Below are 17945 nucleotides of genomic sequence, written 5' to 3' on the forward strand. Positions count from 1 at the left end.
TATACCTTAACGATTGAACCTTTGCGGTATGAATTCATTATAATCCTTTTTGGACATCTAGGTCTCTCCGTTTTGGTACCTACAGTAAACTTGGATCCAATCGCACATCTCTCCCTCACTGACCATTTTCTATCTGCAGCCTCTGTGACTGTTGGAGAATTAGACAGTTTTGCAATATGGGTGCCTGATGAGAGGAGATGCTTTAACTCCAGAGCCTGATGACAGCCTTGGTGTGGTGGTAATACTCTCACCTCTCAATCAGCTATCCGTGGATTCTAGTCCCAGTCCATTGAGATCTCCCAGTCTAGAATTGAGGGGGATAATGCATTCTTTTAGCATTGGAAAGGGTGCAGAGGAGATTTACCAGGATGCTGCCTGGTTTAGAGAGTATGGATTATGAGGAGAGACTAAGGGAGCTAGGGCTTTACTCTTTGGAGAGAAGGAGGATGAGAGGAGACATGATAGAGGTGTACAAAATATTGAGAGGAATAGATAGAGTGGACAGCCAGTGCCTCTTTCCCAGGGCACCAGTGTTCAATACAAGAGGGCATGGCTTTAAAGTAATGGGTTGGAAGTTCAAGGGAGATGTCAGAGGGAGGACTTTTACCCAGAGAGTGGTTGAGGCGTGGAATATGCTGCCTGGGGCGGTGGTGGAGGCAGGTACATTGGTCAAATTTAAGAGATTGCTAGATATGGAGGAATTTAAAATAGAGGGATATGTGGGAGGAGGGGGTTAGATAGTCTTAGGCAAGGTTTAAAAGTCGGCACAACATTTTCGGCCAAAGGGACTGTATTGTGCTGTACTTTCTATGACTCTATGAAAATATTTAACTGTCTCCCTGGGGTGAATGTCGAAGATAACTCTGCATTATTCAAGGAGCGGGGCAGTCCTCCAAGGTATTCTTGCCCGCATTTATCACTCAATCATTCCTTGGCTCAAGAAATTTGCAAGTTAACAGGACAGATTTGAAGTGCAGTTCCTGCTGTAAAGCAGGGAATGCAGCAGCCAAATCGTGTAGCAGAGCCCCCACTGCTCTCGGAAAACAAACAATGTTCTTTGTGAGGCCTTGCTGTGCAATGGAACAGATAGACATATAAATGAAGACCAGGACTAGGCTATCATTCCCTGCTTGCTCTTGTGTCTTTCTAAGTGCCTCTGAAACATTGCTATTGTAAATGTTGTAACCACTCTCCCGGCAGTATGTTCCAGGCACCTACCATTCTCTGTGTATTTAAAAAAAACTTGCCTCAAATCTTTAAACTTTCCCCCTCTCACCTTAAAGCTATGCCCTCTTAGTTTTTGATGTTTCCACCCTGGGGAAGAACGACTCTGACTACCTACTTTATCTATGTCTTTCATCATTTTATAAACTTCTATCAGGAATCCCCTCAGCCCCTGACACTCCAGAGAAAACAACCCAAGTTTATCCAACCTCCCCTTATAGTTAATACTCTCTAATCCAGGCGACATCCTGGTGAATCTCTTCTGCACCCTGTCCAAAACCTCAGAATCAGGTTTAATATCTGATGGCAGAGGGGAAGAAGCTGTTCCTGAATTGTTGAGTGTGGGTCTTCAGGCTCCTGTACCACCTCCCCGATGGTAGTAACGAGAAGAGGGCACGTCCCAGACGGTGCAGGTCCTTAATGATGGATGCACATCTTTCCTGTAATGTGTCGATCAGAACTTCGCACAATACTCTAAATGTGGCCTAACCAAAGTTTTATACAGCTGCAACATTTTAATTTTCCTGCCAAAATGGATAATATCATATTTTCCCACATTATACTCCATCTGCCAAATCATTTGATCTATCTGTATCCCTTTATCGCCCTTCATGTCCTCTTCATAATTTGCTTTCTTATCCACCTTTGTGTTATCAGCAAGTTTAACCATAACACCTTGATCCAAGTCATTTATATAAATTGCAAAAAAAGGTTGCGGCCCCAGCACCAATCCTTGTGGTTTGCCACTGCTTGTACCTTAAGCAGAAAAAAGACACACTCCCTATTTTGTTAGCCTGCTGATCTTGTATCCATGCCAACAGTTTACTTCCAACACCATGAGCTTTTATTTCTGGCTTCAATTGGCTGCTACATTTTCTGTGTTTTACTACATGACTGCACTTTATTGGCAGCACAGTCCTTGTACAATGAAAGGCACTACATAAAAACCATCTATTCCTGTGGCACTCTGGCTTTAGAAAAATTGCACCAGCCTTGAATTAATATCTTGTAATATTAAGGTCAAAAGTACAACATAAGCTACATCTGGTTTCCAGGAGACAATAGAAGGTGATCTTGCCCTAAAGAAATCAGACAGGAAATATCTAAGTGACTTCTGGTCTTGTTATTGGTGGCATGTTTGGGGTTGGTCAGTAGTTAGGAACATTATAACCTTGGGATTAGACAGCGTTCTGAGAGATGCCTTGTGCCACATGGTAGTTGGTGTATAATCTGTAAAAGCATCTGCTTGCTTGTTCTCAGTAACTTAAGTCTGGAATATGATATTAATTTCCATAGAGTGCATAAGATGACAGAGGCAAGGGTAACTTGCTAATTGCAGTGCACTTTCTAAAATAGTTAGCTTGGCTTTAAAACTAAACACATGACTGTATTAAAATTAGAAATCATTAGCAACTTGCTTTTCAGAGGATGATTCGATACAGAATTGTGCCTGTGGCAACTCTTCAAAAGTGTATTCTTTTTATCAGATTCCATTTTCTTTAGCCCTTTGTCCCTTCCACCTCTCACCTCCCAGCTCTGACATCATTCCCACTCTACCCCCTCCCTCACCTGGATCCACCCATCACCTGCTAGCTCTTGCTCCACCCCCCCCCACACACGCGCGCACACACACACGCGCACACACACACGCGCACACCCCTACCTTTTCATACCGGCTATCTCCCCTCTTTCCAGTCCTGATGAAGGGTCTTGACCCGAAAGATCAATTGTTCATTTTCGTCCATAGATGCTGCCTGACCCACTGAGTTCCTTCAGCGCCTCTTGCTCCAGATTTCAAGCATCTGCAGTCTCTTGTGTCTTTTTACCCCACTTTTAACCTGCAAATCTTTCCCCTTCAATACTTAGCTCCCAGAGGTGGAGCGAGATGTGATTGGTTTAACATATTTCAAGCAGATGAATGGGCGTTGAGACATTCCAGGCAGTGCAATCGCCCTGAGGGAGAATGTGACTCAGAGACTTGCATTTCTGTGGTGGGATAAATCATTGCGACTAACACATGCAAGATCTTTTGGTAGTGCCTGCTCTCATTGATATGGAAGAGCTGTCTTGTTCACTGGCTGTACAAAGCAAACAGACTTGGGTTGGCCAGGGAAAGGTGACTTCTACCTCTGGTCGTGATCACCTTTTCAGCCTTAATGTGCCTGTTAAGTGGTCCCTGGTGAGGTTCTAAATGCAGTTTGCGTAGAAATCTCTTGGGAAACTGCTTTTCTGGTTTCTTGACTGAATGTATTCTGCTCAAAAGTAAACTGATGAGCCCTTCTTCAGAGTGCTTTTGCCACTCACTTTCCAACCAATGTGCTTTTAGACACTACCAGTGTTAATGGCACATGCACGGATGAGCCTTGGTGACTAATTCTCTGCTGTCATTAACATCACAGTAATGTCATTGATGTCCAAAGACCAAACTCTTGTGGACTGTGGCTACAAGAGTGGGTCAGAGGTGGTCTCTCCTGCCAAGAGTGACTCACGTCTTGGCACCCCATTGCCTTTCCACCGTCTGCAAAGCACAAATCGGGTGTGATGAAATATTTTCCACATGCCTGGATGAGTGCAATGCCAGCAGCTCTCAAGAAGCTTCGCAGCATCCAGGACAAAGCAGCCTGCTTGATTTGGCACCCCGTGTAATCATCCTAATCATTCCTTCCCTCCACCACAGGCCCACAGTGGCTACAGTGTGTGCCATCTGTGAAATGCTCTGGTTACTTGCCTAGGCCACTCCAACACCACCTCTGCCACCAAGAGGACCAAGGCAGCAGATGCATGGGAGCACCACCACCTGCAGGATCCCCCCCCCCCAAAAAAAAATAGCACACCATTCTGACTTAGAAATATATCACTGCTCCATCATTACTGGGTGTAGATCCTTGCAGGACTGTGGGTGCACCTTCATTAGAAGAATAGTTCAAGAAGGTGGCTCACCATCACTACCTAGGTGTAATCAGGGATGGGCAGTAAGTGGTACCTAGTCTGTAATGCCCAGGTCATGAAAATAAATATTTTAAAAATAAAATTTATTGATCAGGAAACACTACTTCAATGAGAAGTAGCTTCTGAGTAAATAGAAAGTTGCACTATGAAATTTGGTGTCTTTTCATTGCAGTTCTCGCTGTAATTTGTGCTATCCATTTCTTTAGAAAGCAAGTTTTTGCTCTGATTCATTGCCACTGACCTCAGAAATCTGTTTGACGAGTTAAATGATTCATTGCAATGTCAACAGCTGCTGCATTTGCAACAGACCTGTTGCTAGGTACTGTGCTATAGTCCTAAGCACAAGGATGCACAACAAATATCTGTGACAGACAGCGGCAGATTCGTGTACAAGTAATTGAACAGCTGTGCATGAAGAAATAGGTCTACAGCTTTCTACTGTTTGTTCATGTGTCCTGTCCTCTCACCTTTTGTCTGTTTTAAGTCTTGAGTCTTGCCTTGGATAACCATTGGAGTCATGTTTCTTTAAGTAGCTGTTGGAAAACACATCCATTTCTCCACACCCCACCCTCCCCGTGCTCACCTAACGTAGATTTCACGCTTTCTTCGTCCTTTTGCTGACAGTAACTTTTAACAGGGCCCTAATCGATGTAACTCCCTCTCCCTCCCCTTTCCTATAAAGCACCCTATTAAACCCATCTTTAACCAAGCTCTGGGTTACAAAACACTCAAGATACTCGTTTTAATTGTTGGCGCCGGAAGTGTGGCAACACTTGCGGGCTGTCCCCAGAACACTCAACGCGAAGATGCATTTGACTGTGTGTTTCGATGCACAACGTGACTAATAAAGAAATCTTATAAATATATCTTAATTGCAGATTCTCTTTGACTGAGCTTTGGTGTAAATATCTTGTTAAGTAGCCCAATATCCAGAGCACCTGGAGGAAACTTACGTGGTCACAGGGAGGATATGCAAACTCCACTCGGAGGGCAGGATTGAACCCAGGCTGCTGGAGCTGAGGCAGCAGCTCCACTGACTTTGACGCTGTGTTGCCCACAATGCTGAGCTTCTCACGGCAAGAAACAGGCCCTTCGGCCCACCACGTTCATGCCAACCTTATTGTCCATCTACACTAATTCCATTTGTCCATATTAAGTCTGTATCCTACTATACCTTGCCTATTGAACACGTATCTTTTTCCACCATCTCCTCTGGCAGTGTGTTGCAGATGTCAACCATTCTGTGTTTTAAAGAAAAAAACTTGCCCCTCAGATCCCCTTTAAAACTCCCATCCTCTTGCCTTTAGCTCATGCCGCCTTGTATTTGACACCCCAGTATTCTTGCTACTATTTAAGGTATCTGGCATCCAGATTTTAATTATTTTATAGAAGTAATGATAGATCTAACTAAATTAAATTATTTCTAAAAAAAAAATTGGCATCATAACGTGAGCAGTGGTAGTAGTGCTTAGTTAACAGGCTGAATTGTTTAAAATGACAGCGTAGAAATGAGCCTTTCAGTCCAGTGTGGTGCTGAATTTGTGTGTGTGCACATTTTCATCACGGTACTGCAAACGTGGTCGGAGTTTGTCTCCACTTATTCTTCATTTTTCAGTGCATTAGATATAACCAACCCCACTGTCTTCTTGTCATGATGGGGTCATTGAATGTTGCAGCGTAGATGGGGCAATTTTGTCAGTTTTGCCTATGCCACTTGCTTAAGTGAGCTTTCCCATTGTCCCTGCTCTTTTCCTGCAGCCCTGTAATGTTTTCCTCTTAAAGGATTTGTCCAGTTCCCTTTCTGCACTTAATGTTAAATCTGTTTCCATCAATTTTGCAAGCTGTGTATTCCAAACCATAATAACTCATTGCCCTTTCTTTAAAAAGACTTTCTCAGCAGACTTCTGGTTTATTTGCCAATTATCTTAACTTGCAACTTAAGAGTTCTGAAGAAGAGTCTCGGTCCTGAAACGTTAACTGCGTCTCTCTCCACAGGTGTTGCCTGACCTGCTCAGTGTTTCCAGCATTTTCTGCTTTCATTTACTTAAAACTGTCGTCTGGTTACAAACCCCTCTGGTGGAAACATCCTGGAAGTGTTTTCGTGAGATGTGACCTGAACAGAATTTGTGCTTCGATATAAGTCCCGATGTGCTGTGGGCAGGTTTATTTTTATCTGTAGTTCCAGGAATTCCTGATGCGAACTTCAAGAAATTCCTTAACAAACCATCTGGCTGCCCATTAGTGGCCGAACTGTTCAAATGAACCTCCTGTTTCCTTCTGCAACGTTTAAATAAGAATTTATTTTTCTTGTCCGTCAGGTGTTCAACTGTGATGTAAGACAGCTTCACTGGGCTGAATATATGGAAAATTACTGCATGGGAACCAAGAAGTACGTACTAAATGAAGAGCTCTCTGGACTACCTGCAGCCAGGAAACATCTCATCAAGTATGTTGGCCCAGTTAACTTGTGACGTGCTGTGTGAAATCACAATTGCAACTCTTGCAACAGAGAAATGGTTGAGTTGGGATCAAATCTAGGTTACTAGATGAAGTGAGATGTGAGCCTGCAGTTCCATTGGCTGATCTAACATTTCAGGTAGTTGCCTGGTTGGCAAATTCCTTACCAAGGTGCATGTTTTCTCATACATGCCCACTGATTAACAGTACAGGATTGAACTGGCCGTATATGGTACAGCCTTAATGCTCCACTATTGTAGTCTATCCAAGACATGCATGATAAATAGTCTTCTACAGCAGTTTAGATTCATGTTGTGGATATATTCATATTTCAGGATTTTTTTTGACTATCTGCTTCTCCAAAGTACTGTGTTCCATTTGCAAAGTGCCTCTTCCATCTCCTCTTCTCTCCCAGATCTCCGAAAAACCCCATTAATCTTGACTTTCTTTCGTTAGCGTGTGCCCGGTCACCTGTTCGTTCTTTCCTTGAATCTCATTAGTTTTGTCTTCGCTTCACCCTCCAGCCTATTTCCCTGACTCTGCACTTTGACATCTCTAACTACGCTATTTTCAAAAAGCTGATATTAGGGAAAAGGTACCCACCACAACAAATCTCCCTTTGACAGCTTGGGAGTGGAGAGTGGGGAAAAGTGGCAGATCAAGCCATTCATTATATGCAGTTGTACCGATACAAATCTGACCCTTCTGAAGGCAGGGAGCAAAGGGCAGTGAACAGGGCTTTGCCTGAAGAACCCGTGGTTAAGAAATGCACTTATTTCCTCACAGTTAAATTGTCAGCCATGGCTTCTTTGATGGCCATTGAGTGCAGAAGTTTGGATGTCATGTTGCAACTGTACAAGTTGGTGAAACTCCAAGTTGGTGAGAGCACACGGAGCACTGTGGGCAGTTCTGGTCGCCCAGCTATAGGAGGCATGTCATTAAGCTGGAAAGAGTGCAGAAAGATTCATGAGGATGTTACTTGGACTGGGGGACATGAGTTACAAGGAGGAGCTAGACAGGCTGGGGTTTTCTCCCCTGAATCGTAGGAGGTTGTGGGCTGACCTTGTAGAGGTTTATGAGGGATGTAGATAATGTGGATGGTATTCAGTATTCACCAAGGAGAGGGGTCTTGATGACGCTGAGGATGGTGTTGGTAAGGTTAATGTTCTGGAGCATGTAGATATCAAGAGAGAGGATGTGTTGGAGCTGTTAGAAAATATTAGGACAGATAAGTCCCCGGGGCCTGACGGGATATTCCCCAGACTGCTCCGTGAGGTGAGGGAGGAGATTGCTGAACCATTGGCTAGGATCTTTTGAGTCCTCGTTGTCCACGGGAATGGTGCCAGAGGATTGGAGGGTGGCGAATGTTGTCCCCTTATTCAAAAAAGGTAGTAGGGATAGTCCAGGGAATTACAGACCAGTGAGCCTTATGTCTGTAGTGGGCAAGCTGTTGGAAAGGATTCTTAGAGATAGGATCTATGAGCATTTAGTGAATCATGAACTGATTAGGGACAGCCAGCATGGATTTGTGAAGGGAAGATCATGTCTCACAAGCCTGATAGGATTCTTTGAGGAGGTGACCAGGAAGATTGATGAGGGTAGTGCAGTGGCTCTACATGGATTTTAGTAAGGTGTTTGACAAGGTTCCACCTATTAGGCTTCTTCAGAAGGTCAGAGGGCATGGGATCCAGGGAAGCTTGGCTGTGTGGATTCAGAATTGGCTCGCCTGTAGAAAGCAGAGGTTGTGGTGGAGGGGGTGCATTCAGATTGGAGGGCTGTGACTAGTGGTGTCCCACAAGGGTCAGTTCTGGGACCTCTACTTTTCGTGATGTTTATTAATGACTTTGATGAGAGGGTAGAAGGGTGGGTTAGCAAGTTTGCAGACGAAACAAAGGTCAGTGGTGTTGTGGATAGTGTGGAGGACTGTAGGAGATTGCAGAGGGATATTGATAGGATACAGAGCTGGGCTGAGAAGTGGCAGATGGAGTTCAATCCGGAGAAGTGCGAGGTGGTACACTTTGAAAGGACAAACTCCAAGGCTTCTGGGTTAGTGGCAGGATTCTGGGTAGTGTGGAGGAGCAGAGGGATCTAGGGGTTCATATCCACAGATCACTGAAAGTTGCCTCGCAGGTGGATAGGGCAGTTAAGAAAGCTTATGGGATGTTAGCTTTCATAAGTCGGGGAATCGAGTTTAAGAGCCGCGAGGTAATGACGCAGCTTTACAAAACTCTGGTTAGACCACACTTTGGGTACTGTGTCCAGTTCTGGTCGCCTCAGTATAGGAAGGATGTGGAAGCGTTGGAAAGGGTGCAGAGGAGATTTACCAGGATGCTGCCTGGTTTGGAGAGTATAGATTATGAGGAGAGACTAAGGGAGCTGGGGCTTTACTCTTTGGAGAGGAGGAGGATGAGGGGAGACATGGTAGAGGTGTACAGAATATTAAGAGGAATAAATAGAGTGGACAGCCAGTGCCTCTTTCCCAGCGCACCAATGCTCAATACAAGAGGGCATGGCTTTAAAGTAATGGGTGGGAGGTTCAAGGGAGATATCAGAGGGAGGTTTTTCACCCAGAGAGTGGTTGGGGCATGGAATGCACTGCCTGGGGTGGTGGTGGAGGCAGGTACTCTGGTCAAGTTCAAGAGATTGTTAGATAAGCACATGGAGGAATTTAAAATAGGGGGATATGTGGGAGGAAGGGGTTAGATAGTCTTGTGAGGTTTGAAGGTGGGCGGAAGGGCCTGTATTGTTCTATGGTCAGTCTTTTTTCCCATAGTAGTGGAGTCTAAAACTAGGAGACATAGATTTCAGGTGAGACAGAAAAGATTTAAAATGGATCTAAAGGGCAATGTTTTCACACAGAGTGTGATGGGTATATGGAACCAGCTGCCAGAGGAAGCTGTAGAGGTGGGTACAATTACATTTAAAAGACATTTGGACAGATACGTGGATAGAAAAGGTGTAGAAGAATATGGGTCAAACGCAGGCAAGTGGGACCATCTCAGATGGACACTGTGGTCAGCATGGACAAGTTTGAACGTGGTGCCTGTTTTGTGCTCTGTGACTCCAGTGGCTGCCTCCTATTGTGTAATGCTTCTGTGACAACGCGATCCGTCAGCAAAATTGTTGCTACACAATATAGTCCGTTTTCCTTTGCTGTTCATTCACTTGTGAAATTTTCTTGTGGATTCCTAGCTATTTTGCTATAAAATTAACATTTGGAAGTCTGAGAAACTTTTTTTGAATTATAGGTTAAGAAATATTCGCTATGCATTCAATACCATCCTGGTTGTCCTGATCTGGAGAATTTTCATCGCAAGATCGCAGATGGCACGGAATATCTGGTACTTTGTGGTCAGCCTGTGCTATAAGTTCTTGTCCTACTTCAGGGCATCAAGTACTATGCGATACTGAAGAAGCCACAAGTACTCGGTCACCTATGCATTTATGGATAGCTGTACTGGACATTGATAAAATCTTGTGTTAATGTTTGTACTAAAAAAAAACCTGTACCCGGTTCTATTTTGTCATGTATGTAATTTGTTAAAGCTACTTTATTATAATTTAGGACAGCTATCTAGCACCATTATAAGTACAGAAATGCACTGAAGTACAGTGAAAAACTATTTCAGGGTTTAAAATAAGCTTTAACACTGAAGGAGGAATGACATGGGGAAAACAAGTTTAATCTTTTTCCATCGAATTGCTGTATTCAAATTTCTGTCGGTCATCTCCGCCACTTCACAGAGTTCATAAAACGTGTCCTGTTGCAAGTGGTTTGTCCATAAATACTAATTTACTCATAGTGCATGCTTTTATTGGTTTACCTTTTGGTCACTGCATAGGACATTCAGTTTGAACTTCAGTGGTGTAAAATTAAACAGAAACAAGTCTCCTAACATTGACAGTGAGGCTTGACTTTTCTGCATTTCTGCTTCTTCACGTGGCACCAGCCATGTCGCTGAGCTTCCCTCTAAACTGCTTCTGACTGGCCTTTTGGTAATCTTGCAGTAATAGTGCTAATTGCTTTAGCTGAACTAAGCATAAAGCACCAATCGTGTAGTTAATCGGTAAACGTTACATGAGACCTGCTCTTGGCTGGAAACTGCAATCAGCTTGGGATGCATTTGACTGAAAGTATTAGAGGGAACTTTTCTTTTCATACCTTCTGCAGCTGTGCCCCATGGAACACTCCAGTATCATCCACAACTAAAAAATAATAGGGTGCGGAGTCTAAACTTAAGGAGCTTTAACTGAATGTCTGCCTGTAAAAAAAAATAAACCAGTTGAGAGAACGAGGAGGAGGGGCGCTGGATTTCAATCGGAAAGGAAATCTGATGAAGCCTGCTGGCAGTACACACTGTGCATCTTGTGCTAGTGCGCAAGACCAGTTTCACTCCCTCCTCTTGGCCAAAGGTTTTCTAAATTAAGGTGTGGGCTTTATGCAGAAGACACAAGTTATCTATTGTGCCTGAAGACATTCCTAAAAGGTTAAGTGGTTTTGGTGAATTGATGTACTATGCTCTCTGCAGAAATGTAAAAACGGATTTTGAAAACAAAAATTGGGAAATAGTTGTATTTTTGCCTTGATGTGGGTGGGGAGAATGTGCCTGATTTCATTATAAAGTTGTGCCGAAAAGTTTTAATGGAAGACTTGTGCAAGAATCAGCTGGGCTGTCCCATTTACAGCTGGGATGGCTGGCCTCTTTTTGGTGTAAGGTTGAAATGAGTAAGTTGTATTGTTTGTGGAACTAGGCTACAAGGAGAGTTCCCTTAGAATCTGAGCTGTGAATGTACCTCCTTTTTTTCTTTGTGGCCTCACAACCAGTATAATCTAGTGTTTCAATCAATAATGAGCTTGTACATTTTAATGGTTGGTACTACTCAGTCCTTTATCTGACTGGGCTAAAATGTAGATGTGTCAAACCCTTCTGGATATGGATGAAGTGAATAATGTTGGTATGAAAAACTATACATCAACTATGTGAGTTGCTAATAGTTGGCATTGATGCCTCAATGAAGTATGGCATCAAAGCACTGATCTTTATATATAAATTAAATCAGATTAACTGTTTCAATTCAAGAAACTGAAGGTGAAGCCAAGAAGTTAAATTAAGCCAAAAATCCAAAGCCTCCGGCCTTTAATTCACAGGATTATGTACTTTAAGTGGTCTCATTATTTAGAAGACACCTTTTATTTCATGGCCTGAATGTGGTCAGAGATTTAGCAGCTGAGTTCACATTGTGCTACAGTGAAAGCGTCAGTTGGTCTCTCTGCCTCTGTGTTGACCATGCTCTGCTTTATTCTTGGGTTAAACCTTTTCGGTCTCCTGAACACACTCAGCATTCTGCAGCATGAGGTTTGGCCTGTTTCTCCATTTCTCACCCCTCCCCCCTGTAATTTCACTGCCCACCACTGCCTATATCTCTAAACTGGATGGCAGCCCCCACCCCCCATCTCTTATAGTATAGACAGATCTGTGTTGACAACTATAATTCAAGCCAGCTTGAAGCAAGGGAATTTTGTAAACTGTGAGAGCCCTTTCCACTTTTGTTTACTAGGAGTTACTGACCTTGGCCTTTTTGTAAATAGCAGATAATTAGCAGGTGAATTTTTCAGAGGTCTATTTTGCCTGGCCTGGTCCCTGTGCAGACTTCGACACGTATGGGTGGTGGTTGAGGGGAGTAGATGTGTGAACGTTACTGGGTTTTGGTGTGCACTTAAAATCCGTTGTGCATTGTACGGCTGGCTGCCTTAAGCTATGAGTTTTTAGTGAATGTTTCTACAAAGGACAATAGATGACATTTGTAATTGAATGGTATATATTTATTGTATCAGCTGGTGTTAATGTAGGGTTGTCTGTATTGGAAATGACTTTAATTTAAGAAAATTTTCTGTACACTTATAGTAAAACCTTTTTCATCCTGAAAGCAATGTTAAATGCTATACTGCAATGGCAGCATTCATATTTTTACACTGTATGAAAAATGGACAAGCATTGATGTCGCAGTTAGCAGTACAACAGTGATTTGTGAATGGAAAATTAAAGGGTGCCTTTGAGAATCAATAACACCATGGTGTGTTAATTTAAATGAAACCTCCTCCTCTTCTTGCAGCCCCTGATGATTGTTTGAAATCGTTTCCCACTTACGCAGTTTCACTCTGTATTTCCATATATAACAACTGGAAGATCATGGTTACGTTGTGCTTGACGCCGGTGTTATTTGACTGGACTAGTTTCATTCTTGTCTAAACAGAAAGCAAATGAATGTTGATTCAAACATGGGCTTAACTTTTCAGAGGAAGTAGGTGAGGCAGGTACAACAGTGTCATTTACGAAGCACTTGGATAGGTACATGGAGGGGCGGGGCTTGGAGGGATATGGGCCGAACGCAGGAAATTGGGCAGACACCGTGGTCGGCATGGACTGGTTGGGCCGAAGGGCCTGTATCAGTGCTGTATTGCTCTATGATGGTGATGAGTATATGGAACAAGCTGTCAGAGGAAGTGGTAGAGGCGGGTACAATTACAACGTTTAAAAGACATTTGGACAGGTACATGGATAGGAAAGGTTTAGAGGGATATGGGCCAAATGCAGGCAAATGGGACTAGCTCAGTTAGACAACTTGACCGGCCTGGATGAGTTGGGCCAAAGGGCCTGTTTCTGTGCTGTATAGTTTTGACTCTTAACTGCTTTTGTGGAGAGAGTGACTTTGCCAATTCAAGTTGAAGGCAACTGTTTCTTGATGAGTTAGTTGGGCCCAACTGTATAATGGACTGAGGCTTTCAATCATGTGGCAGAATCTGTGATGGGTATTCCTGATGCATGTTTATTTTAGACTTCAAGGCATCCTGCCTACTGCGGTGTGCGTGTGCACCTAACTGCATTCAAGTGGGGATAATTCACAAGTGTGGGAACCAGAGCAGGAAACCGATCATAAGTCCAATCTCCAGAGTCGGTAGTTTGAGAATCTTGGGCCAACCTCAATGGCAGACAGTAATGTAACTGGCTGTATCAGTGTTGGCTCTTTGTGGGAGTTTTCCATGAACCTTGCAGCTCTACCTTATCCACATAATCTCACAGATGGTCCACTCTGTACTCTACCAAATAAGACAGCCCCCTCTGCTGCTTCTGCTAAATTTAAGTTGTGACCACTGTTGATCATCCTGCCAGAGGAACCTACTTCCCTCTTCTTTCTGTGTCAAAGCCATTACTTCAGATATTTCATTGGGGCATACAGCACAGAAACGGGCCTTTTAGTCCCACCATGTCCACACTGGCCATTGAGAACCTATCTGTACTAATCCTATTTGTTCTCATTTAGTCTGTAGCCTTTGTGTCCCTGTTTATCACCCTCCTGCTTCTGTCTCCACCTCCCCCACCTGGCTCCATCAGAATCAGGTTTATTATCACTGACATATGTCGTGAAATGTGTTGTTTTGCAGCAGCAGTGCAGTGCAAGACATAAAGACATAAAAATTACTATAAGTTACAAATATAAATAAATAGTGCAAAAGAGGAATAACGAGGCAGTGTTCATGGACTGTTCAGAGATCTGATGGCGGAGGGGAAGAAGCTGTTCCTGAAAGGAAGATCTGCCTGTCATTCTTTACACCCCGTGCACCCCCCCCCCTTCCCCCATCCCTGTCTCACTCCTTCCTTTCTCCACTCTCAGTCCTGATGCAGGGTCTCGACCCGAAATGTCAACAATTCCTTTCCCTCTACAGATGCTGCCTGACCTGCTGAGTTCCTCCAAGCACATTGTTGCTTTAAATGCTCGTTAGAGTGCTCAAATATTGAGAGTTTCCACCTTCTCAGGCAGCGCGTTCCAGACTTCAACCCTTCTCAGTGGAAAAATTTTTCCTCGGATCCCCCCTAAACTTGCTTCTCACCTTAAACCTATGCCCTCTGTTTGGTCTTCCCCTTAATCCTCTGATCCAAACAAAACACTCCCAATTTCCTGATTCCTCCTTTTAGCTGTGAAGTCCTCATTTCTGTATCATCATGATAAAGCTCTGTATCCTTTAGAACATAGAACATTACAGCACAGTACAGGCCCTTCGGCCCACAATGTTGTGCCAACATTTTTTCCTGCTCTAAGATCTATCTAACCCTTCCCTCCCACATAGTCCCCTATTTTTCTATCATTCATGTGTCTAAGAGTCTCTTAAATATCCCTAATGTATCTGCTCCCACAACCTCTGCCGGCAGTGCGTTCCACACATCCACCACTATGTGTTTAAAAAAAATCACCCCTGACATCTCCCTTATATCTTCCTCCAATCACCTTAAAATTATGCCCCCTCGTGTTAGCCATTGTCGCCCTCGGAAAAGGTCTCTGACTGTCCACTTGATCTATGCCTTTTATCATCTTGTACACCTCTATCAAGTCACCTCTCATCCTCCTTTGCTCTAAAGAGAAAAGCCCGAGCTCACTCAACCTATCCTCAATACAAGCTCTCCAATCCAGGCAACATCCTGGTAAATCTCCTCTGCACCCTCTCTAAAGCCTCCACATCCTTTCTATAATGAGGCCACCAGAACTGAACAGAACTTTACAACACATTTGAGAGGTCTTTTTTTTAAAAAATGGTAAATTTTGTAAACTATAGTCCAGATGTAAATAGCATGAGAATATAATGACATTTTTGCAGAATAATTGGGTGGAATGAACTGTGGGTCAGGGTAGATAAAATCCTGGGAATCACTGAAGGATACTGCAGTGACAGGTTATAGGTTTTCCAGATAGATTAATGTCCTGTTGATGTCTTAGTTCATGCTGCATCTGTACCAGTCATTGGTAAGACCACACTTAGAGCACCGTGTGCAGTTCTGGTCACCCAGCTATTGGAAGGATGTCACTAAGCTGGGAAGGGTGCATAAAAGATTCACGAGGATGTTACTGGGACTGGCGGGCTTGAGTTATAAGGATAAGATGCGACCTTTTTCCTTGGAGCATAGGAGGCTGAGGGGTGACCTTTATAGAGGTGTATAAAACCATGAGGGGCATAGATAAGGTGGATGGTCAGTCTTTTTCCCAGGGTAGGGGAGTCTAAAATTAGATTTAATGTGAGAGGGGCCCAAGGGGAAACTTTCACATGGAGGGTGGTGGGTATAAGGAACAAGCTGCTAGAGGGAACGATTACTATGTTTAAAAGGCATTTAGACAGGTACATAGAAAATGTTTAGTGATATAGGCCAAACACAGGTAAATGGGATAGACAGCTTGGCCAGCATGGACGGGTTGGGTAGAACAAGAACATTACAGCGCAGTACAGGCCCTTCAGCCCACAATGTTGTGCCGACATTTTATCCTGCTCTAAGATCTATCTAGCCCTTCCCTCCCAATGCCCTGTTTCCATTGCTGAAGAAGTCTCTTATAACCTGGCTGTCTGTAGCTGCTCTAACAGAACTGCAAGAATTGGAAATTGATTTTAACCCACCTTTGTAATCTTTATCTGGATTTGCATTGGCAACAAAGAAGGTTAATAATAAATCCACAAATACTGTGTAGAAACCCTAGACGAACAAATGCAAAAATAATTAGGAACCATTAGAAATGGTATACAATGCACCGGTAGTCACCTCTCTGATTGATTGCAACTTCTGCCCAAGTCAAAGTTACAGGTTCAACTCTCGAAAATTTCAGGTTGATGCCAGCAGTGTTGTAGTGAGGGAGTGCAGCACTGTCTTCCAGATGAGCTGTTAACTTGAAGCTCAAGCTGTCCTCTCAAGTGAATGTAAGTGTCACCTTGAGCTGTGGAGGTTATCTAGGTATCCTGGCCAACACTGGAACATTGCATCAAAAATTCATCTGGTCATTGGAACATAAGGATGTACTGCTGAATCTTTACAAGGCTTTAGTCAGGCCACATTTGGAATATTGTGAGCAATTTTGGGCCCTGTATCAAAGGAAAGATGTGCTGGCCCTGGAGAGATTCCAGGGGAGATTTGCAAGAATGATCCCAGGAATGAAAGATTTAACCTATGAGGAGCATTTGATGTCTCTGGGCCTGTACTAGATGGAGTTCAGAAGGATGAGAGGAAATCTAATTCAAAGCTACCGGATACTGAAAGGCCTGGATAGAGTGGATGTGGAGAGGATCCAAGGGCACAGCCTCAGAATAAAGGGATGTCCCTTCAGAACTGAGATGAGGAGGAATTTCTTCAGCCAGAGGGTTGTGAATGGGTGGAATTTGTTGCCACAGATGGCTGTGGAGGCCAAGTCATTGGGTGTACTTAAGGCAGAGATTGCTAGGTTCTTGACTGGTAAGGGGAGGGTTAAGGGGAGAAGGCGGGAGAGTGGGGTTGAAAAAGTATCAGCCGTGATTGAATGGCAGAACAGACTCAATAGGCCGAATGGTCTGATTCTCCTCTGAAATCTTGTATCGCTATGCTGGAAACGTGGCTGTGTGAAAATAGGTTGCCCCATTTCCAACAATACAATAAGGCTTCGCAAGGACTTGATAGGCTACAAAGTGCCTTAATGTCCTGAGGTTGTGAAAGATTTGTACATCTTTTTTGTTAGGGGGAGTGATTGGATAGGCCGAGCTTGTTTTCCTTGGAGTGAAGGAGGCTAAGGGGTGACCTGAGAGAGGTGTATAAAATTGTAAAAAGCATAGATAGGGAAGATGTTTGTTTATCATGGTTCCAAAACAAAAGGGCAGAGGTTTAAGGTGAGAGGAAAGGGTTTTAAAGGGGACCTGAGGGGTAAGTTGTTTTTACAGAGTTGTTGATATCTGGAACTTGCTGCCAAGAGCGGTGGTGGAGTCAGATACAATCATTATGTTCAAGAGGCATTTAGACAGACACTGGTACAGGCAAGGTATTGAAGGATATGGACCGAATGCCGGCAAATATCAGGGTAGGCGGGTAGAAAGGTTGGCATGGACGTGGTGGGCTGAAGTGGCTTGATGGAGGCAGTTACCGGCACCTTAAGTTGCTCGGTTTGTGTAATATGTTATTAATGGTGAGGTTTGGGAGCTGCCCAGCCAGATTAATATGGGTCGGATTAAAACTGAGCCAATGTGATATAAAAATGGGAAATGCTGGAAAAACTCAGCAGGTCCAGCAGGTCAGGCAGTGTCTGTGGAAGGAGAAACAAGGTAAGGTTTCAGATGAGGGACCCTCCATCAGATCTGTGAAAGAAGGGTAGCAATGGGGGTGGAACGAAGGGAATCTCCATGACAGGGTGAAGTCCTGTGGCAGGTGGGATCAGAATGGCTTGTGTAAATTGTTGCTAATGTGGTTCTGGTCTACTGGGACACGCCCGCAGGCATGATGACACCCAGAAAGGGAAAGACTAAATGGTTCTTG

At 43.8% G+C, this 17945-nt stretch overlaps 1 protein-coding gene across 3 annotated transcripts in view; it reads left to right on the forward strand.

Moving 5' to 3' along the window:
• Positions 1-12717, forward strand: part of far1 (fatty acyl CoA reductase 1) — a 114225-nt gene extending 101508 nt beyond the window's left edge. For 2 of the 3 annotated variants that reach the window (XM_052029077.1, XM_052029078.1), the window contains exons 11-12: positions 6492-6619; positions 9879-12692. In XM_052029077.1, coding sequence (XP_051885037.1) covers positions 6492-6619; positions 9879-10041 — 291 coding nt within the window. In that variant the 3' untranslated portion in view covers positions 10042-12692. Of the gene's footprint in view, positions 1-6491; positions 6620-9878 lie in introns of all 3 variants that reach the window. The other variant, XM_052029079.1, reaches the window with a different exon arrangement.
• The last annotated feature ends 5228 nt before the right edge of the window (positions 12718-17945 follow it).

The sequence above is a fragment of the Pristis pectinata genome, chromosome 14 (genome assembly GCF_009764475.1).
Source record: "Pristis pectinata isolate sPriPec2 chromosome 14, sPriPec2.1.pri, whole genome shotgun sequence".
NCBI lineage: Eukaryota > Metazoa > Chordata > Chondrichthyes > Rhinopristiformes > Pristidae > Pristis > Pristis pectinata.